The sequence below is a fragment of the Microplitis mediator genome, chromosome 2 (genome assembly GCF_029852145.1).
Source record: "Microplitis mediator isolate UGA2020A chromosome 2, iyMicMedi2.1, whole genome shotgun sequence".
Classification (NCBI taxonomy): domain Eukaryota; kingdom Metazoa; phylum Arthropoda; class Insecta; order Hymenoptera; family Braconidae; genus Microplitis; species Microplitis mediator.
In genome coordinates this window covers 8,908,784-8,933,812 of record NC_079970.1, presented here as the reverse complement: position 1 = coordinate 8,933,812, position 25,029 = coordinate 8,908,784, and the positions used below count along the sequence as shown (strand labels likewise).

The window sequence follows — 25,029 nt, the reverse complement described above, 5'->3', positions numbered from 1 at the left end:
GATATGGTCAAGCAAAGATTAAAAAAAATATAATTATTTTCTATTAAAAACACTATGAGTACATTATCTATAAAAGCGTATAATTATTGCATTTCTCAACATGAATCACAAATAACAAAATAGTATATATATAATATATATACTTTTAATGAAGCTATTTTATAATGCTAAATTAAATAAAAATATATACATATTATTAATTTTAATGTATAGCAAATTTATCAATTCACCAAAGTACACTATGTTGGAAATTTTGTTTACAAATCATATATATATTTGATTTATTTTAATAAATATATTATTTATAATAAATTATCGACGTTGAGCATAATTACATCTAAAAGCTCTCATTATATAATTAACTGAATTTTTGTCAATTATTAAATATGAATATACCGAATTTGAAAAAAATTTCTTCAAACAAAAAATGATAATAATAAAATTGGCTGTTTTAAATTTATTATTCATCGTAAATAAATAGACAGCATATATTTTTTAGCAAAAATTCTAACACATGGTACATGAAATTAATTACTTGAGTGCATTGAACTTTTTAAATGTATAAAGACTAAAAAATTCCAAAGTCCTGTAATCAATGAAAAGTATTTTAAATTCCACGTATCCGATGAACTGTATATATCAAAAAAATTTGAATATTAACGACCATTATCAATTATGGTATCACCGGAAAACTATAATTGATTTTATCAAATTGATAAAAATGTGATAAATTGTAAGCTATTTTTGTAAGATTAATTGAGAAATGCTCATTAAAATATTAAACTTAAATATTACAAAATAAAAGAAATTTCCTATTTTTTCGAGATAAGGCAAAAATTTATTACAATCGTTAGACATAAAAGTAATGCATCAACTAGAGTTCTCAGATTAGGATTAATGTAACACAATTTTGGTGAAGAAAATCACTCATGGAAAAATTTGATGCGTGAAACAATATTTGGGGATGATTACTTCTTACAAGTTAATTGAATACTATGAATCAAAATTAAAAAATCAGAAATTAAATTGAGCCAAATTGAAAAAATTAATAATTGAGGGAAGAGATATTCAAATGTTTCATAAAAAAAACTAGCGACAAATAATAATCATATATAAATAAGTAGGAAAATTAACTTGAAGTTTTTAAAAAATTGGGATTAAGTCTTTAACAATAATAATGTAAACACATACATGTCCCCCACTACACTATCGTATGTTCGCGAACGTTTGCGCGACTAGCAACAGCTTGTGCGCATTTTATACCGCGGTGGGGACGACGCCCGCCTCTAGATACGCCCTCTGCTTTCCCCTCTCGCTGAGAGATGAGTTTTTATGTATTGATATGTGTACGTATATGTGCGTGGATGTATAACGCATGTAGAATGTATTACATACGTGTATCACACAGGGTGACCGATCAGTAAATTCGTTAATCCGGCTATGCAGTCTTCGCTAGTATAAATGTACAGAAAACAACAAAAATAGAGTGTGACTGTAGTGACATACATTTCAAATTTTTGTACATGTACATCTATATATACAGAAAAAAAAATTTCTTGGCGCAAGAAATTTTTTCTCATCCTAAATAATTTTTGTTTTTAATTTGTAATGTTGAAAATTTCTTAGGACGATAAAACGATTTTTCCATCAAGAAATCCTTTTTTTCTAATGTATATGGGTGTGTGTGTGTGGGGGGGGGGGGGGGGGGGGGGGGTGTATTTACATTTATTGAAACATGTGAATGAAATGAAGTCAATGTTTTTTAAATTACTTCGGATAAAGTTTCAAGTTTTTAGATAAAGAGACAATCATAACAACAAAATTTAAGAATATAGTAAAGTTATATAATTTAAGGGGTGGCAACTATTCCCTCTAAAACCAAGAGTGTTACGAATGCATTACATTAACACACATTATAACGTGTCCATGTTTAAGGCTAGGCCGTTCTAACCGGATTTTTGAATTTCACTTTTCTTTTAAATTATTAATCAATTGTTATAGAAATTTTTGCAGCTTCAAAAAAATCTGTAAAACAAACTTTTTTGGAAGATTAATCGTTCCGATGAAAATTTTCATCATTTAAGAGACATAATTATTGAAGATGTAATTCGAAAAATAAAATTTGAATAAAAACTTTTCAGCGTTTTTTGAGAGCATAACGAAGGTTGAAAAGTTTGTTTTTACAAAAAAATTCTGTCTTGTGGAAAATTTTTGTTGAAATTCTCATTTTTTAGATGATTGCGACGACGAAAGTTTGATTGATTTCTTTCACAGACTGTAAAGAAGAGGCCATACGTTTCCTCATAACAATCGATTTTCAAATATCATTATTTCGGTAGTTCAATTTTTTTAGCAATTCTAATTCAAATTAATATCTGGTACAGGTGAACCCGAGACAAAATTGAACAATGTATAAGAACCGTAAGTACGTACGCCAAAATTGAAGAATATTTTGGAATTGAAAAAAAATTTCTTCTTTTTAAAAACGTTTAATATTGACAGTATCGAAAAGGATCGGGTAAGTCGACCAAGTCGGATAATGCAGTCAAAGTTTTGAGTGTAAAAAAAAAATTTCGTTTTTAAAGTTTTCGTTATTCGAGTTTTTTCTTCGAGAATCAAGAAACCGAAAATGCAAAATTTCTTGGCCTTGACTTATTGAGTAGAGCACTACTTCAAACTCTTCGCATTATGAGGCGTGCAAAATTCCTAAAAATTACGAGCGCACTACAAAGAAATTTTTTCTCAAAATTTTAATTCAAGTGTCTATGCTGCCTATGGTAAGCAAACTGCCCTATCTTATCCTCGACCCCATAAATAAAGATTTTTAAACGAAAAAAAACTTTTTACAGCCTCCATCATGTTCTTATTTTGATCCGGGTTTTATTCAAGTCTTTTTTGAAATCATAATAGTGTTTTTCGTCCGTTATTAATTCTCAATGTTAAAAACCAAATAATAAAATGGAAAGGGAAGAATAGATTAAATATTAATAGGATCGTTTATTTAAATGTGAAAGAACCTTTTCTTGCACACATATATAAGTTGGTATTAGTATATATATATACATATATATTTATATATATAGCACACAGTAGTAACATTACACTTTATTGAGATACACATGAAGCTGAGGAATCTATCAGTTTGGGGATGAAGAGTGTTTGATCGTGTTCAATTCGACCCTCATCGTGAAGACACGGTCAGAAATAGAGGAGAAATTCACATACATATACAAATATAAGTACACATCAGAGTACTGATGCAGTATAACGTCTGTATTTGTGGATATCGAAGGGATGTTGAATCAGAGCCGGCGGTCGTTGGGGTCTCAATTGGATCGCTCACAAGTGAAAGATAGATTGTCTGGGATCGTCTTACGGCTTGTTCGAATCTATTAAACTGAAATGCGCGTTGCGGTAGTTGTACCATCCCCTACAACTGCTCGGGCCAACCCCTAAAGAGGATTTAGTCCTTGTGAGCTCTACTTCGCTCTATCTCTTCCAACACCGTGTTTCCGATTCGTCTAAATCCGTCGTCTATGGACCTAATACATACATATATAGATATATATATATATCCATAAATTATATATACACATATATATACGTAAAGATGTATAGAGCAACCAACAATAAGAGAGATAGACAAACAGTAAAGTGCTCAGAGATAATTAATTCGAAGCCATAAAGATATTTTAGTTTTATTACCCTGGTGTATATATCTATATATATGTATGTATAATGTTTTATTAATATTAAGAAATAAAATAAAAAAAGATAATATATAAAACATCGAAAGATTAATGTTACATTCTCTTTTTTTCACACGAAAAATATGAATACTGATCACCGTCTTATATATATATATATATTTAATTTCAACGTAGTATATTTATTATCACGATCAAGTATTCGGTATGCTTTGATCAATTCAATTAGACCGCAAAAGGTATATACGATGAATAAATTAATTGATGAAATATATCCATGTCTCTAAAGCTTCGTTTTATGATCGTTTCATCGCACCAGCGGTCTCATGAGATTCGTACCAAAGATCAAAAGCTTTATTCAAAAATCTCAAGGCAACTTAAATTTTCATAATATTCCAATGAATATAAATATATATAGCAGTTTTAAACTGTATCCTTTTTCTTTAACTTAATTTAATTCTTCTTTCTTACTCGTTTAAGTATACACACAACCACTAAGTTTTATTTTAATGATTAACGAGAATCGTTGGGTAGTCGTGAAGAGAGGCGTTAAAGGAGATAACGGTTTGACAGGCCGTTGGGTCACCATGTCCGGAACTCGTTTCGACTAATCACCACCTCATACTCTTTTACTTATAATTATTTATTTATTTATTTTATTTTGTGTGAGTTTTATCCTCGCGGCTAACAGAGAACAAGTATTTAATTCATATTATCAACATATATATTTTATTTTATTTCCTTTAGCTCGCAAATCTTTATCAGATATATATGATTCTTTTAAATATATAGATGCTTAAAGTGCATATTTTTTTACTGCACGCATGCATTGACAATCTAATAACTATTAATATGAGCATTAAAGATATAGGATTAAATTGAAAAAAGACTTAAAATTATTAAATGATTACTATAATCTAGGATCATCTAATAGTATGCATTATTAAAAATTAATTATGAATGTATAGTTACATAGAAGACTCTTAACGCTTATACGCTCATCGACATTAATCCTCAACTGCATCATTTGCAAATCATTCATCCGCTTCGTGTTTACATTACGTTAACAAACTACCTCCTGTCTGTATTACAATGTGTCTCGACAGATCACGCGAGTTATCATGTAATAATACGTCTATCATCACTACCAGTGCCAGTGTTATTTTTCATCAATCCATCATCAATATTAATGAGCTTATAAGTGCAGTGTAACACGATTCATATCTAATTTAATTAATAATAATTATAACTGATTCCAACTCACTATATATATATATCAATAATATTTATTAACAAAAGCACCGAACTCTTGGGATAATTTTTGCTAAAAAATCTGCGTGTACATTGAATACCCCCTTCAATGGATCATTACATAAGGGCTGTATCTATAAAAACAGTTCATACACTGAAAAAATTATATATATCATTAATTTTACTCTAAAATTGTAAGTGAATTGAATCTAGGACGAATAATTACTTTTATATTTATAAATATTGTTTAGTTTTAAGACAACAACTACTCAATTTCAAATAATTTGAAGACTTTGATAGAGCAAAAAAAATTAAATAAAGGGTATAAGTTTTTATCTTTTGCATATTTCTTCGGTTTTTGGCCTAAGTTTACTTGCAATTGTAAGATAAATTGTTTAAAAAAATCTCTCCGTGTTCACAGAATAAAAGGATTCCTCGGTACAAGAAATATTTTGAATTATAAATTGAAGACAAAAATTTTCTGAGGATTAGAAAAATTTTTTTGGGGTGAAAAAAAATTTTTTTGCGCTAACAAATCCTTTCTTGGTGTACTAAAATCGTCTGTTATCGCCTTTTCAAATTATATACAATATTTATGAATCCACAGTAAAATATTTTATGCAATAAAAAAAGATTGTATAGATATTATGTCAATATATGAACACTATAAACACATTTTACACGTGTATATTTTACACGAAGTTGTACATAAAATGAATGTCAAAACCAACACAGGCAAGCACTAAGATCAATTTTAACATATACAATTTATTTCATATACATTTAAGAGTATTAAGGGTATAAAAAGAAAATTACCATCACTTGAAGATTGTAAACATAAAACTTTTCACAACCCTTTAATATATCGTTTTTTGAACATTAACTTAGAGAAACAAAGTCGAGCTGGACTTTTTAAATTTAAAAAAAAAGTTCGAATCAGTTCTTTTGGCTTAAATTTAGTCTGCTACACAATAACAAAAAAATTACATAAAATCGGATAATTTGGGTAAACTACTAAAGATATAAAGTAAAAATTTCCTTGTGAAATTATGTTTCTTTGTCTCCTATAACATCCAGAATCAAAAAATCAACAACGAAATAAATGAAACATATATTTTTAAAAATAAATAAACAAACTACAGAAGTAAATTTCATGAACAGCAAGAATTTGATCATTTTTTAAATTTCAACAGTAAAAAATTCTGGTGAGAAAAAATTTTTTTTTCTATAATTTACAAGTTTTTGAAGTGGCGTTAAAAAAAATAAAATTATGGTTCTTTCAGATACATCATAATGTATATATACACATATTCCGTTATGTCTTTATCCTATTTATTATAATGATCGGCACCGGTTTACCGGATTCTTCCACGCCTGTTTCTCGCTCGACGAACGCAAATTGCCCTGCGAATTATCCTTTTCAACCGTACACGTATTTGCTGTTCCTTTTCCGTTTGTCATATAAACTCATTTGCCTCATTCACTCTTACATTTTATCTATATAACACCATTCAATGTTCTACATGATTATAATGTTTTGATATAGGGGATGACAACGTTGATCGCCCTTTTAATCCCGCATGGCTTAACCACCACTTATCTATTTTAATGATATTCTTTTGTAATTTCCTTCATTTTTTATTACTTTTTACAACTTCAACGATCCTTGTCTATACATCTATTGCGTACTCACGCGAGCATGTGGTCTAGATAATAGTAACCAGGATGAGTCTTGTTGCCAATTATCTTTAAGACTATCGTGTTTTTACGACCACTCGATTGTTTTTTTTTTTTTTTTTTATATCAGTATATATTAATAACTGCAGCAACTATTATGCACGACAAATAAGCTTTTCTATATTTTTTATTTTGTTTTTTTCACCTTCTAATATATTTATGCAATATATACACAATAAATAAGGATTCGTGTGTTGATATATACACAAATATTGTGTTGAATTAACACTCTCTTTTTTTTACACTGACGAATCCTTTATTTTCAATGTGTATATTTATGCATATGATTTTAAATTAATTTTCCGCACAATTGAAACAATTAGCGTGAAAAAAAAAGTTTTGAACTATTGCCATGATTTAAATAAATTTTTAAAGCAATAATTGTATTCAAAGTTCATTGTTATTGTCGAATAAAGAAATGAATATATTAAGCATCGATGATAAATTGGAAATAATAAAGTAAATTGTTGATGCATCTTTTTTCCATGGAAAAAATAAATTTCGAAGAGCCAATTTAAAAAATTTAACTGGTAACTATTATCCAAGATGTATGTAGTGCCATTAATATGATATTTGATAATGTAATTATTATGTATATATATTATCATATTTAGATAATAAAACAATACGCGCATGAACATTTAGATGATAATAATGCGCAGACGCAAATCACTACATGGTATAAAGCTATATAGGGAGCTATCGGCGTTTCTCTTGGATGCGCACGAACACACCTTGATACCCATCATCGTGTATAGTAGTTCGAACGCGTCAAAGAAAACTCTAGAGAGCGTCAGCCAAAATGGCTCCCTACTGTCTCGGTGCCGGTTCTCCTCGTCTAAGGCACGCGATTTTACGTAATAAAGCAAGACGAGTACCCTCGTGCCCACGCGAAGTGCATACGTAAGGGTATTACATATATCAAGTGGAACGAATGTATTCCATAATATATATACATATATATATTTAGTTATATATGCATAGTTGGTTACTAAGCTATTATGTATCCCAATGCAAAAGGAATCTTTTAGCAACAATGTTACAAAATTTGGGTTTTTGTGGGTAACCACTACATCCATTTTGCGTGCACGCATGTATGCATGCAACTCTTTCAATTGTTGAAAATCTTATTCGCTATTATTATTGTTCCTTATGCACTTTAGTATTTATTTTCTCACCAGAAATTTAACACGTTACTGAACTTAAATATATTCTTCTGATAATATGCTTTGCAATTTTATTCTTAAATTGATTATTAATATTGTTTTTTTTTGTTCAAAAACACGTGATATTGATATTAGTATTCGAAAAAGTTATATATATGAACGGTAAGCTTCTATTAATTTTGAAATAGAGGCTTATATCATTTTTTGAAAATATTACTTTTTGTATAAATACATTTATTTTATTTTCGATAAATTTTTGATATGATTTGCAATGAAATCCAACTGATTCTTCGACAAAAATTTATAAAAGTCATCATGTATAATATTGTTTTTTCTTATATATTTTATCGCTTACACAGATAGAAAGGATCCAAAAACGAAGTCAAAATTTTGTTATATCAAGAGAAAATTTTCTGAACCAAGAAGTTTTTGGCATTCTTTCTGGATTATGAAAAGTGCTATTGGGCCAAATTATATCACTTCTTTCTGTGCATAGATTTTGAAATTTAAAAAATTTTGAGATTCATCGGCCAATTCTTACTAATAATATTTTTGAAATTAGTTCATCCTATTAATGAGTGGGTTTATAACCTTACAGGTCTATCTAATTTAGCTTTTGCAAAAATATATATTTTTGAGAAAAATAAATCAGAGAGACTACCGTAAGTCTATATTCAGTAAGTTTAGGTAATAATTACAGAAACTTGGAATTTTAAATAAATTCCAAGTAAGAAAATAAAAGATAAATTTGTTACTGAAAAAAAATTTGAAGCATTAAATGACTAAGAATTTTAAAAACCCTAAGAGATAATGAGGGTAAAATGTTTGATGAAGTAAAATGTTAAGAAAATAGTACTTAGCAAGACAGCAATTATCGTCCTTGAAAAACATCAGGAGGTCAAATAAGAATTTAAGTACTAAGAGTAGTGTAAATAGGTTTTGTGTTGGGATTTCCCTTATTCCCATATGAGAATTAGAGCAAAAGTGGCGCCTACGCTTTTATTTTATCTGTTATTATGTTTAGAAGAAAATACCTGTAACTAAAAAGAAGCCACAATAACATGTGGTAACGTTTTAAACGGAAGCAGCTGTCGTATTTTACTCTCTCATCTTTTATGCTCCTGTGAATCTTCTAACTGGCCTTATTCACCTTTACTTATCCCGTATGTCGGCGTCCCTTTGGTTCGTTCCTTCAAAGTATCTGTTTGTCATTCTCAAACACATCGTCATCACTGTTTGTGTCCCCGAAGTGGATGGACGACCACATTCTACATAAACGCACCGAGAAGAGAATCTTCCAATAAAGACAAGAGACACAACACTCTTTTTAAAACCATTCGGGTAAAAAATATAAATAAAAAATTACATTGTTTACATTGCTCGACGTATTTTGCGCGAACTCTTGACTCCAATACAAAGTTACATAAAAAAAAACATAATTTTGATTCCTAATAAACAGCACGGTATAAACTCAAGCCATAGCTGTTTTATTCAGAAAAAAAAGGATTTTTTGGCGCAAAAAATTTTTTCTCGCCCCAAGAAAATGTTTGTCTTGATTCGTAATGCGTAAAATTTCTTGCGTCAAAATTATTTTTTGTGGACTGATAAAGTTATCGTAACTAGAGCATGTTATTATGAGAATTAAATCTATGTATAGATTTAAAAAACTATATCACAGTGAAAAATTTTTTTAGTCATTAACAGGAATGACTTATTCATACAAAAGTTGATATTTTCAACTATTAGTAACGCTTTTAAAATACATCAGTGAAAAATACTGACAAGCAGTGAATTTTTATTGATAAATGGCCTTCAGTATATCATTGATCGAATCTATACGTACAGTGACCATCTATATCAGTGAAATTTCACTAACTGTCAGTATTGTTCACTAATGAATTTTAAGATACAGTGACTTTTAAATTAACTTCAAAGCCATTTGCAAAAATCTTCAAGATTTCAATTAATGAGGAATAGAAATAAAAGAGAATTTAAAAAAATAATGTAAGTAGTATGTGTGCATGTATGGTCCAAGTCAAACCTAATAACAACCTAAGGAATATCTTGACTAGGGTACACTGAAAAATCTTCAACGGATAAAGGATAAGCATCAGCCCGAAATAAATAGGTGCATGTATGTAAGAGTCGAGCTAATGCCGATTCCCGGACAGAGATCATCACAACGGGACCAGGTGAAGTATCTCTATTAGCCGTATAGAAGGGTTCATTTTTAATTTTATGGGTCTGTGAACAATCTGGATGTCAAAGGATCATAAGTCTTATAAAAGTCTCCTGAAAAAAAGCTTTTTTGTTGGTTATCCAGCTTGCTCTTCTGGTTCTCCTATATTCTTGTCTTATATTAGTCTATGCAATGTAATGTAGGTGAAGCATTCGCGGTCACATTAGCTCGACGAATGAACGAGCAAACAAGCCGAGACGAGAGATTGATGAGGAGGTAAAACGAAAGAGAGAAAGATAAATTTCATAAAGAAAAGAAGAGAGCAAGCACATGTACACTCATCGTGAGCTCTATGCTGGACGGAAAAAAAAAAATATCAGAAAACGAGTGTGACAACAACGTAACCTGGTAAAGGAAAAAAGTAAGATGAGGAAGAGGTAAAGAGAAGAAGAAAAAAAAAGAAGAAGAATAATGAAGAAAGAGAAAGGAATAAGACGGGCAGCTAGTGAGGCTGAGAAAAAGTGGCCTGACAAAGGTCGGCTGCCACGCACACTGCTCGGTCGCCAGCCAGCAGCCATTGACATCGAGGTTGAGCAAAAGAGGACTAGATTTCACGAGCCAGCGATGCAAGATGATTCAAAGGGTGCCGACAAACCCGCAAAAGGGATTCGCGGGGACGTCGGTGAGGGAGGCTTCATGTTAACCCGGGTGGTGGCTGTCTTTTTGCCAGAACTACCCCAGAATAAACTAAAATTCCAAACTTCAGTAGAAGAAGAAAAAATAATAATAATAAAAAAAAGAGCCAATTGAAACGGATGTGAGAACGGAAGAGAATTGTCAAGCCTCTTACTTAATTTAACCCTAATAACTTAATCTGGATTTGTTCTAGATGTTAAATTCAAGAAAATTCTGTTGCTATAATTTAATTTACTGCAGTTTAATCAGACTATAAGCAATTATCATGCGCTAAATGGAATAAGACATGTAGATATATACTTAAAGTTTAACTTTATAATAACTATGAGGCTTAGTATAAGGAATTACTTAATACTAGTAGTAAGTGATTGGTTGGTTTGCGTTACGTACAGTACTTACATAGCCGTGCTTATCGCTCATGTTGTTGGTTAATTTGAGTTTATGGAAGCTCACGACTTTTTGCATCCACTGTTCTCCGCTACTTGGTGAGTCTGGGTGTATATACATCCTCTTGGGCATTTCAGGATCCGCTTTTCCGGCTACCATCCACCTACTGTTTGTATCAATTCAAAAATTTATTTTAGTCACGTATTTTTTAAAAATATTTATATATAAATTTAAAAGCCCATGGCAATTTAAAAGTTAAAAAATAAAAAGTCGTTTTTATGCTTTTTTAATTTCTAGTAAAATATTTTTTAATTAATTTTTCAAACTTGCTACGTGTAGTTTAAATTAATTGATAAAATAAAATTATAAATATTATCATTATGAAAAAATTATGTACTGTGATAATGATCAATAAAGTCGTTTTTTATTTACAAATTTTAATATTCTGTACAAGTTAAAAAATAAATGTTAAATTACTTTTAATCGACTGTATTCACAATATAATTAAACTCAATTATTTTAATATAAAAAATTATGACTTTTTATTTTTAAACTCCTCAATTATCATGTTTTTTTAAACATTTATAATTAAAAAAAAAAAATACTAATATTACACATGCCAAACGCGATGAAGATGAAGATAATAACATTTTATTTAAAGTATTCATCCATAATTTATAAAAAAAAAAGTAATTAATGTGTTCATTGACCAACTCAATAGACTTTTATGATGTCTTAATTAGTATACTCCCCAATTAAATAACCAAGTAAGAGCTCAATTTATTTTTAAATTTTAAACTTTCTTATTGAAAACTCATTTTTTTTTCAAACTATTGCGATGCAAAATTTTTTCTTCAGAAGAATTTTAAACAAAGTCAAAATTGGCTCTTACTACACAAAAAATAATAATTTCTTGGCACAAAAAAATTTTCTCGCACTCCAAGAAAATTTTTGTTTTTAGTCCATAATGCCAACAATTTCTTGGGGTGAATATAAATTTCATGTGCCAAAAAATTATTTTTTTCTGCGCAGGTTTAAAAATGGGATTCTAGTGTGAAAATAAAATAATGAACTTATTTTTCTTCATCTCCATCGTCGATTGTCAGAGCTTGCGATCCCCATACCAGTCGAAAAAATGATCTTCCTCACTTGCTTATAAAAATGTTATCAAAATATCACAAATGATGATAAAAAGTCTTATTATCATAAAACTATAAATTATTAGCGGCGATTTATTAATTAATTAAATATTTATATTTACTGGACATAATATGCATATCATATATTATATACTCTTATAAACGTATATCAATATTGCCAGTTACAATAAATTGTTTAAAAGGAAATAATAATTTTCGACGTGTATGAGGAATTGTTCGCAGCGCACGCTCCACGTTTACAACACGAGGGATTTAATAATTTAATAGATAAAAAAAAACTCGATGAATTTTGAATATTTAAAAAACAACATTATTTCATCCGAATAATAATCACCTGTTGTGAAATTTATATCGGCACTCGTCGGATGCCGCGATGTCCATCAGAAGTATGTAGCTAGCCTGTTTGTCTAAACCGGACACCCTCACTTTATAAGCGGGAAACATGCGTCTGCGAACAATTTGCAATTGCAAGAAAACAACATTGCCAATTAGTTGATTTCTTTCGTCCACTGTTTGTTAAATATTCTATACATTATACTTTCTTTTTATAAAAAACATAAATTTAGTCCTGTGTTTATTGATTTATTTATTTTTTTATTAACAAACACCATTATAAATGGCGGACGAAGATGCTGGTAAATTAATATCCAAAAGGCAATGTAGTAATTTGAATTTTTATTTTTTTATTGTCTTGTATATTTCACCAGCAAATAGTCTACCTGTTGTGAAATTTATATCTGTAGTCATCGGCTGCAACAATATCGAGAAGTAAGATGTATTTGGCCTTGGCATCCAAACCGGAAACTCGGAACTTCATTTGTGGAAACATCTGCCTAGATCCCGGATCAATATTTACACACAGATTAGAACGCCTTATATCTTCATATAATTAATACAGGCATTATAATTATAATATATTTATTATCATACAGTAACTATTTTTATTGTATTTATGTCTTGTTCTAATAAAAGCGTCACATTTGTTGAATCACAATATAATTGATTCAAACATATGTCAATTAAAAAATGTATATATACCAGCACTTAAAACATAACCGGTGTGAGTTCGCGGTATTAAAATTATCTGTGTTAAATTTGACCCTGAAAACAATATTGAAAAAAAAAGGCGTTTTATTTTTGAAATATCATAAGTCGAATTGTATTTCAAACAAAACTTCTACTTTGTTGCCTCATTTGGGGCTAATTGAGCAAGGCGCGCTGAATGCATTAAATGCGTGCCGAGCGTTGGTCTAACCTATACGTTTGTATACATGCAATTGTGATAGTGACAAAAATGATTTAATAATTTGGAATTTTTAATTATCTAGCAATATTTTTGGTCCTATAATTAGTCATTACTTTAATTTGATATTATTTACTTGATAATTATTGTTAAATATATAATTATAAATACAAAAAGAGTAATAATAATTTAAAGATTGGGAAGTTTTAATTTTGTTTGATTTTATTTTAAATTTTAGAGTTATAATAATAATATAAGTATGCAATAATGATAATAAATAAATATTTGCTTGTTAATCACAATTTCACGTTGTATTCATATCATTCTATACAGTCATTCCGTTTATTTTAGCCATTGCACAACTAGCCCCACTAGTGGGGTACGTTGAGCAATTTTGAGCGCTTGCGCATTTCCGGGAATAACTTGTAAATTTACGCTTTTGAGTCGCGAGACCTTTTGAAGAAGACTAAATTAGGAATCTAACAGCACACGAATTGATTAAATCCGATGAATCGTCTTAAAGTTATGGAAGGTCAAACCAAAAAGTGATCAACTAGCCCTGCCCTACCCTACCATTCGTGGCTACTGCTTCATTTTTGGCCATTAAATACTTTATTTTAATGAATGAAAAAGTGTAAAATAAAATTCCCATTTTATTAGTGGGATAAAAGCATCTTTTAATATATTTAAAAAATTAACTATGTTATTGCGTCTTTTACAAATTATTTTATTAAAATTTTTCAAGAGTCCAAAGTTGGCCCTAACGTGGCCAAAAACGGTACTTCTATACCCCATTTATTGTATAGATAATCAATTGATACAGCCATGGTTACTGTTTTTTTTCTCCGTATTTAAATCAGTTATATTACCTTATAGAAAATATCACAGTTATAATAACAATAATTACAGTATTATTCCTAAATACACTGAAAAAAAGACTTATTTGGGTCGACTAAGATTTAATTCAGCCAAAGATGTCGAATATTTGGATATGGCCAAAGAAATATTCAATTGTAAAAAAGATATAATATATCTGAGCAATTTAATTGCGTGAAATAAGTGGGTTATTTGTGGTAAAGAAATGATCCATTTGCTCCAAATATATATATTTTAGCTGACGTAAATAATCAACTTTTAAAGACATTTAAAGCTAAATATATTTTAATAATTTATAGCTACTTCAAAATTAAAAAAAATTGTATTTGTCAATTTTTTATCGCAACACTTATATAATTAATAATACAAATCACCCTTCGAAACAATATTATTACCATCAGCAGTGATATTAATTTTGATTGGACCATGTGCTTCAAATATATGTTAAGTATCACCAAATTTTCCGTTATTCGCCACAAATTTAATATCTTCACCACAAATATATTATAGTAATTTCAAGGAACCAAATATTTATTTGTGCCAAATAAATGATATATATTTCAGTCAAATTATAAAGTATTTGAATCAACTCTCCTATTTAGTTGTACCAAATATATTTATTTGTCATTAAGAAATATTAAAAAAAAAATCACAAATTGATTTATTTGGGACAAATATTTCTTTTTTTCAGTGTATTTAACTTGATAAGTAATAAAAAATTTATGCAATTTGTCCTGTTCAATAAAAGTGACATTACTTATTTTATTAGGTAATAAATTTATTTTTAGAATTTTGATAGATTATTGAAACAGAAAAATTAATTCAAATCCATTTAAAGATGGAGTAAAAATGAGAATTACATATGATGCTATTGGTATAAGTCTGACTTATTTAACCAGTCCGACGGCAGCCATCTTGGCTCACCCTATTCCTGAGAATCCATGTCGCGTTTCTTCCAACTAGAAACCTAGTGTTTTATTTGTAAAGGCCAAAATGCTAAGCAACCAGTGACAAACTTGACAGATAGTAAGTATACATGATGACAATAAATAGAAAATAAAATAAAATGAAAAAGAATTACAATTGAAAAAGACAAAGAAATAATCGAAGGTAACGAGATAATTAAATTATCCAGTCGACACACAGAATTAATTGGTACTCTCTAAAAACGAATTAATGAAAATCACGTGACAATCACTATTTAGAAGTGAATAGTCACTTATTGCCAGTGAAAAGTATACCACTATTTGAATTGGTGACATACTTTTCACTAGTAAACAGTGAATAATCACTTTTTTCATTATTTCAAATTTAAGTGAATAAAGAAGGGTGGTTTATATGTCTAACATTAATTCCAAGTATCGACCACCGCTATTTATTTTACATTCGACAAACCAATGGAGTAAATTTTAAAGGGACCATAAATTGATGATTACATCAAAATATGAATTTTTTTTTTTATATAATTATTTTTTTCACAGCTTGACTATATGTGGATTATACTACTGGAAGAGAAAATTCTCATGTGGACATAGATACAATATATATATGAATACGGATGTAACAAAGAGAGGATCTTTTATAAAATAATCCAGGAAATAAAAATTCAACCGGAAAATGAATGAAATAGTGCCGCCTTGAGGTATATGAAGTCTCAATAGAGATTTTCAGGAGCATCTGCCCACTGTTGGCCGAGTTTAAGTTTCAATAGCGGCGCGAAGAGTCGCGCGAAATAGGTGACAGTAGAGAGAATTGATGAGAGGGCAAAAGAGCGAAAATAAAAAAAAAAGGGAGCATGTATATGTATAATCATGTCGCTAGCCAAGTTCTCATTTATGCCTCGGTGGACTCTCGAGAGGATTCTAAGCCGGATTATCCGCACCAGCAAAAACATCCTCGAGATTTATCTTTTTTACTCACCACCAGAGAAACCCCCACAAACTTTTCTACTTAAATGTTTTTGTGAATAAAAAAATTTAATATCAGTTACAATTAATTATAGACCAAATTTAATTAATATAAAATTTGGTATTTTGAATTAGTTACATAAAATTTAATAACTTTTTTTTTTGTATTTTATTGAAGATGTTATCAATGACTTGTAATATAATCAGTTAAAAAAATATTTCTAATTACGAAATCATAAACATTCCGCTAGCATATTATACGATCATTCATTTTTTATGAGATCCAAAAGCGTATAATATAAATGAGGCGCCAACAAGACGCGAAGATGATCAGACTAAGAAAAGAGAAGCTGATGGAACCCTGAGGAGGTTCACTATATACATATGTATATAGGCGTTTCGTTCACATAAGGTGTCGACAATTTTAAGTTTTAATAGCCTACAAGTCCCGACTATTAAATAGATGAAAAAAAAAAATAATAAAGTAAATAATAAATAATAGACGAGGTTAATTTCATCAAATTATTATGGGTTAATATTTTAATATCTATAGAATATTTGAATAATATAAAGATTGGGCAAAAAAAATAAAAATTTAATTTTTTAAAAGTCAATTTTAATGACGATTCAATAAATTTGATTATCAGAATTAATTATTAATGAAATGATTTTATATTTTTAATTAAAATGTTTATCTAATAAATATGTCAATAATTTTGTTTATAGAAAAATATTAAATTTAGCGATTTTAATTTTCGAACCAGACAAAAATAAAATAAAATAATAAATAAATAAAATTTATTTCTGGACAAGATGTCAGATAATAAATGCTCATTAATGGTAGCGTGGAACAACTATCATCGCTATAGAGCGTGTACGTGAATGTATAAAGATCTTGTCAATAAATCGGACTAAATTGTTATTTATCGCAGAGATCATTAGTGACAGAGAGATAATTAAATTCTGGTGCAGTAGCATCAGAATGTAATTCACTTCATTGCGCTTTGCTCAATATTTATACCGATACAAATAATTTACGACAAATTCATTGCATAAATTAATGAATTTAAGAATTTTTTTAATTTGTCAAATAATTAAAATTATAAATATATTTATTTTTATATAAACGAACAAAATATATAAATTTATATAATATAATAAATAATTTATCAGTAAAAAATTAAATAATATATAATAGAATTGGGTAAGAAAGATGATCAGTACAAGGTAAAAGAGAGTCGGCGTGTCTCTAGACTGTTGTTTAACAAATCGGTACAAACGATCGTTGTAAAGCAGTTAGGGTTGAGCTTATATGTGGCTCTGAACCTTCAATGCAACATTGCAACGTCCAGTTTACTAAAGAGAGATGAGCAAGACGATAAGGGTCCGATAGTCGCCAGTCTTTATTTTTTTTATTATTTCTTCCCTACCTTTTTATTTATTTCTCTCTTTCTTATTTTATCTTATCTTTGTCCTCTCTTACCTATTCCTCTCACTAGCATCACATTATCGTCCTCTCGTTTTGGACAAGAACCCCTGCAGAGTCATGCAGAAACGCAGTATTTCCGAGTCACGACCAGACTATTTTCCTTGTTATTAAAAAAAAAAATTTTTTTTTTTTATTAACCTTGCTTTTGACTAAAAGTGTCCACGACGATTTAATCTAGCCAATGGTAGGAATAAAAGCGGACAAGAGATCTTTAAGAAAAAAAAAAAAACACTTAAAGTCGGTCATCATGAATAGGAAGTTAAAAAAAAATTGAGGGTAACCTTCCACGTGTGCTTGTGTCAATGTATATATATATATATATATCTGGGTGTCATACGTATATGAGCTTATTACGCATGCATATACGTATATACGATAGAACACTCAACAAGGGTCTTTCCTCAAACATAAAGCGACGACGGAAATGAAAATGCAATCGCATACGTTTCAACGCCAGGGTTATGTTACTACACAGTGTAGTCGTATAGATCAAAACCAAGTTACACTAAATCAAACTGTATTCAAATAAACTATTTCGCACATCAAACATTCACTTTTTACTTTTAAATAAATATATACATATGTATTTACTGGTGCTGTTCAATACCGGAAATAATTAACGGTAATTGCGTTTCATTTGAATAATATTTTTTCTCGATGTTCAAATAAATTACCTTTTAGTGGTAATTGTTTTAATTTTCGTTATTTTCTCTATTTACTTTGATTACTCTTTCTGGTTGTGTAGACATTTGTTTTGAATGGTTATTTTAAACATTGACAAAATAACTACGGACTCTATTTTAAAGATATGGCACTTGAGTGAGTTAAATTTATTTTTCTAATTTCAAAAAATATATATATCATATTTTAACGAATAATTGGTTCTTAATTTTACTAACGAGAAAACGATTACCTGAACTACTGTGACTTTGTAACGAGCAATAAATTTCTTTACAAGGCTAAAAGTAAATGCATTTTTCTTCATGGAGAAGAGTTATTTTCATTGTCATTTACGAGAAAGTTTTTAAATATAATATTTATTTTTTATGTGAAATATTTAACAGTAAAAAATAAATATTATTATAGCTGTAAAAAAGTTTATGACTTTGTTTTATTTTTGCTTATTTGACGGCAAATTGATGAAAAAACAAAATTCATGATCTTAAATAAATTACACAACTGAAAAATCATCAATGAAAATTTTGAGCTAGTGCATGAAAATTTAAACGGGATCTTTTGCAATTAGTTCACATCAATTTTTAAATTCAGACAAATGATTTAAAAAAAAAAAAAAAAACATTACTTGTGAAAACAAAGCGATGTCAATTTATTTTTAAAATGTATTTGTAAATTAAAATACATGATTATAAATGCTTAAAATAAGGTAAATGTTTTCATAGCAAAGTATACATGATTTGAATAATGAGATATATCAGAAAAGTAATTAATCAGGCCCCAGGATTCTCTTTCAAGAATTTAAATAAGTATGACCCTTCTTTTAGCCATCTGCCAAAGATTGTTACGATGTTAAATATAAGACATTAATTTATTAACTGAGTTATTGTTTCAAAAAAAAAAAAATTAATTTAAATACCAACAGATAATTGTAGTATGAAAAATATTAAAAAATGAAAATAATGTCAAGTTAATAAAACTTTTAGACCACCCGTTAGACACGGTGGCTTTCTCACACCTCGAAAAGAAGGCGTTATGAGGAGAAACAAGTCCAAAGATGATTTTAGACTAATAAGAAGACCTATAATGTAACTCGGGATCGTGGATGGGAGACGCCATAGAATACTCATGTATATTACAACCACTAGGTTTAAATTCAAAAGATCATCATTGAGATGATACACCAGTCAGTCGAGAGTGGGATCTATATAGATGGGGCCCATGTAAACCACGGGAGATAAGGCAACGGTGGAAGTTTGGCTGGCGCCACGTATTATTTATATATACGATGTTGAAAAATCATGGAAGGTATGATACGAGAAGAGACGTAAGGCCCCGTGACGAGGGCATGAGGATGGCGAAGCGACGCGCCAAGACGCCCACTAAATTATTATTTGTTCTTGGCAAGCCATAAACGCCTAAATTATACTGTGGCTACCTTGAAAGGGGCCCAAGAACTCGGAGTAGCTCCCTCACGGTCGATCTCCTCCTCTCATTTTCAACCCAGGAGTTGGGGCCCTAAGGACACCGTGACCAACGTTACTCAAAGCCAAGATTAGTCAAGCTTGCACGGTCTTTTAACCACTTCAATAGACTCTCAAACGAAAAGACGTGTCACGAAAAAAAAAAAAAAATTATCTTTTAAAACTGTATCGTTGTTTTTAAGACACATCCAAGCCATCAAATTTTTTTAATTGTTATTTTTACACAACTCGGAAAAAAATAAAAATTTTTTATTTACGGATGTAAATAATTATTTGTAAAAATTAATGTACAATTTTTTTTTTTTTATATATATACATGTAAAAAGAAGTGATTTTTACTCTAAATATATAAGTGTATTTTACTTTGAGAATATCTCTCACCTTGCGTGCAGAAAGTGGTCTTACACGCGGTTCCATTTCGCCCCGGAGGTAAAAAAAAAAAGAGAAAAAAAAAATGGTAAAAACCTAACGGAGTAAAAAAAAGACAGAAATAAAGAAAAAAAGTTCATAGACTGAATGAGCAGCCTCAAGAGTGAATGTACGTGCGTCAAGATAGAGAGTGAAAGAAAGAAAGAAAGAGAGAGTGAGTGAGAGAAGAGTAAAAAAAAAGTTAGAGATAGAACTTGTACTCTTCACCAACCCTTTCACACTTTTCTATTTCACCCCCTCATGTGAGAATCCATACGAATATTCTCGCGTCTCTGAGTGATATACATAAAAAGTGCGTCCACTATATGTGACGTTTTTTCGACTAATATATATATATATATTTTTTGAATTTGTATGTATGGATGTGTATGCGTATTTACGTATATAGAAGAAAAATAAAACAAATGGTGCGATGATGATGTCAAAGTGGGGAGGTATATATACACATATATATATATATAACAGTGAGGGATACATTCTAGATCCCGTAGGAACACGAAAGAACGTAAAAGTAAAAGGAGAAAGAGGTTTACTACATGAGAGTGCAAAATGAAGAAAAGGTAGGAAAGTGTGATGGAAGGAGTTTCGTAACAGCTTTCTATTTGCATACTACCCCCTTTTCAGCCTCGCCCTTCGACACCAACGGTATTTGCATTGAGAAATTGGCCGCCAACTACGCCACAGGCGCCCTTCTCTTCCTACTTCGTTGCTCTCGCGCGTTCTACTCGCTTTCACGGTTGCTTCTCCGGGGAATTTCTACGTACATCTACTTTACCCAAGAACTAACTTCTCAATGCGTCATAATAGGTGATCAAGTTAATGTCGAAAGGTAATTAATTCACTGAATTTTTTTCATTTTTTACCGGTTGGTTAATTAGTAAAAAAAAAAAATTATTTTATTTTTGTCGGTAAATCAAAGCTTATTCATAAAATTTTTTAAAATAAAAGTTTACTTTTAACTTACTTTAATTCAATGAATTTTTTTTTCATTGCATTAACCTCAATATTTTTTACGGAGACAAAATTTTTTTCATTATTTAAAAATGCATGATAGAAAAAAAAATACGAATTTATACCACAGTAAATTAAATTTTTATACGATAAAAAAAATATCCGTAAAATTCTTCCAGTACAGACTATATGGACATTTTAAAAAGTCGTATGTAAAATCATAATACATACGAGTAGATTGCACACACGTAAAATGCACATGTGTGATGTACTTGAGTACCAGGGCAGTAGCTCTTCAGTCGCTCTTCACAAAAGAAAGGTGCAAGCGTAAGGGCAAGTGAGAAAGAATTACAGTAGACGAGTTATAATTTGAGTGAGATGGATAAAATGAAGAAAAAAAAAAGCATTAAAAAAACGAGAGAAGAGAAGAGAAGAGAAGAGAAATTCTGATGGCAAGGGAGGAAGAAATAGAGAAGGAGGCCAGGAGTATGCTGCAACCCTTTGATTATCACACTCACACCAGCGTCAATATAGAAACCCGTCACGTCTTCATTGCACATCATGTTTTAAGCTGGCTTCTTACTTATATTATAAATTTATACGTTAAACTACAGTTTTATGCATAGCAACTATACAAATTTCTTTTAAATAAATTTATAATTATAATTACTGTATTATCTATTTAATTAAATTATACGTAAATACATCTATACATTTATAGATAACATTTATAAATATATGCAGTACGGTAATTGATTGAATTAATCTTTTGATAGTAAGAAATTATTAATAGCTAACAAGAATAAATGTTAAGTAACATGATGTAATAAAAAATTAAAAAAAAAAAAAAGTTACACCTAAGGATAAATTTATACGTAAAACAGTAGCCACAAAGATTATTCATTTGCGGTAAATGAAAAAGTAGTGTTGAATTAAAAAAAAAAGTATTACATCTGGTAAATGATTTTATACTACTTAAAATCTTACGTAGTCGTTTCTTTATACTTGCTATGCGAATATAACTGGTCTTAGTATTATAAACCGACGTTGAGATAACCGAGCATGGTAAAATGGTGATTATCTATTCACGCCACTGGCGTGCCAATATAAATGCTAAGTGGAGAAGCACGTATATCTATACCTACCACGTCAACTCACCGGGTGATCAGACTATTAGTATTATCGACATTAAAATTTTATTAAGAATAATCAAAACAAATTTTTTATTAATTTAAATTATTTTAAACAACTCAATCAAATATTTTAATAAATTTATTATTTTATATATTCGCGAAAAATAAATTAGTCAACTTTATTGCGAGTTTGTGAATATGCACTGGGAACCAGATATATATAAGTATACCACTGGTTGAATTAGTGGTATATTTATAGCTGGAGGAATAGTGACTATCCACTAACTCGCAGTGAATTTCAGTTGATGATTAAAAAGATTCTGACCACTAATTCAAAACTACAGAGCATCGAGTAAATATGGTGTGGAGGAGTAAAGAAGGGAAAGACGTGTTGAGTGTGTGCTGTATAGAAATATATGAGTAGTAGTATTCATATGTATGTATGTATATATTTCATGTAAAGAATGTATATGTGTAAAAATGTATATGACTACATCAGTACACATATGTACGTGCATGCACCTCTCTGAGAGTCCATCGCAGCGATCGATCGAGTCACTATATACGCTTGGCTTCACTCAGAGGTTTTACTTTAGGGACGATTGCATGCTCACAATTATCCATTAATATTTATTTATTTATAACATTATTTTTAGTATAATTAATATGTATTTGGTTTTTACAATTAATTTTTAATTTAATTTAATATGATAATTATTGTTATTTAACATGTTTATATACTGTTATAATTATATGAAGATGCAAAAACGTTTTTTACAGATGGCTAAGTATCATAAGAGGGTGTGAGGGCGCTTTACCGTGAAGTATTTGAGTATTTAACCTATATGATGATGATAATGATGCAATGTCTTATTTTGCATTGCACACTGTTCAAGGTAGAGTATAAAAATAGTCGAGGTAAATTATGACATACGTATTTTGGTAAAATGATACATACATACATGTTGAAAAAAAAAATAATAAGAAATAACGACACAAGATCATGCGCACTTTAAGGCGGGTTTTTTTTAGTTATTTCTGTTCAAATTTTTTCTCGAACGAAAACTCTAAACGATAAATAAATAAAGAGGATCTATGTATTGCTATATAGTTCAGCAATCTTCATTTTTGTTTTTTCAAGAATATTATTTGTTGATGAGAAAAATGTGGATTAAGCTTTTATTTACTGTGCAAAATGTAACAAAAATAGTGTTGGTCTACTTGAGTGCGAAAGAGAAAAGTGTCAACTTTTTTTAAGGTTTTCTTAGTAGTAATCGTAGTAATTTTTCCATATGTTTATTTCACTTTCTGCAGGTGGTGAACATAGTCTGGTTTTACTATGACACCATAGCATTTCAAACAAGAATAATTTCTCCGTGTAAAGCCAGTTGGAGTAGGCTAATTTCTGACCGACAGACAAACAAAAAAATAATACTCTGGATTTTAAATATGAAAATTTAAGTAATTTAACAAAGATAATAATGGCTTTTTATTAATTCAGTAATTTTTTTTTGTTAGAACTAAATTTAATTTTCAAAATTTCTTAATACGTTTGGTAATTTTTTAGAAGTATTTAGAGATTTATAGTAAACAAATGCGATTCTAGCAGAGGTAAAATCTAATCAGAAACTAATTGAGCAGGCAAAAAATTTACTTGTGTCAATTAATCAAAAAAGGCATTGAAACTCGCAGTTTCTGATGGGTACTATTAACATAACTTTTTATTTCTATGCGTTTTCAATGGGAAAAGTATTATAACCTCACTCACACTAAATTATTTTTTTTTTTTTACATCAAATATTAGTATCATAAATTTCAAAAAATATATATAATTGATGTAGATGTAGAATAAAAAATTAAGAATTTGAATAATAACGGTTTCACTATGGCCAATGATGATCGTATAGTATAAAAATTTTCTATATTACGGATTAAAAGTTAAAAAAAAAAATAGACATTTATAAGTAACAACCTCATCGCAGTATATAATTAATTGCTTTAGTCGGTAAACTTGAAATAGTTAACACTCTATTATCTTTTCCTCATAGTTAGCGTCAACGTGCAACGCATGTTATAAGTTTACCTATACTTGCATTTTACTTGACACATATGACAGATACCGATAAGGAGCGTTACGAATATATAAATATATGTATTTAAGTAGACATTAACTAATGTGTGTCCAAGGAATTATGTTAAAACGATACAAACAGCCAATGTTACATTAAGTCAATTTTTATTAAAATATATATAAATAGTGGTAAAATTTTAACGGGATCGTTCAATTATTCTATTTCTTTTAAATGTTTAAGGACTAAATAATTATGTTTTTTGTAAGTTAACTAAAAGTTTATAACTTTTATGTCTTACAAATAACAAACATTTATATGTAGCTGTGTGGGTATACTTGATGATAGGTATATATAATTGTAAACTATGATTACTGTTGATATATGTGTAGATAGTAATAAAAGTATCTTTTTTGTACATAATTAACTTTAAAATTATACAATAATGCATTACAAGACCGCGTGGCATATTTACTGCAACACGTGTACA

The 25,029-nt window shown here is 29.4% G+C and overlaps 1 protein-coding gene across 6 annotated transcripts in view; it reads right to left on the bottom strand.

Moving 5' to 3' along the window:
• Positions 1-25,029, bottom strand: part of LOC130678689 (optomotor-blind protein-like) — an 81,248-nt gene that overhangs the window by 38,852 nt on the left and 17,367 nt on the right. For 3 of the 6 annotated variants that reach the window (XM_057486080.1, XM_057486078.1, XM_057486081.1), the window contains 2 exons: positions 13,003-13,116; positions 11,127-11,289 (listed from right to left, as the gene is read on the bottom strand). In XM_057486080.1, coding sequence (XP_057342063.1) covers positions 11,127-11,289; positions 13,003-13,116 — 277 coding nt within the window. Of the gene's footprint in view, positions 1-11,126; positions 11,290-12,617; positions 12,732-13,002; positions 13,117-25,029 lie in introns of all 6 variants that reach the window. The other 3 variants (XM_057486083.1, XM_057486079.1, XM_057486082.1) reach the window with 3 other exon arrangements.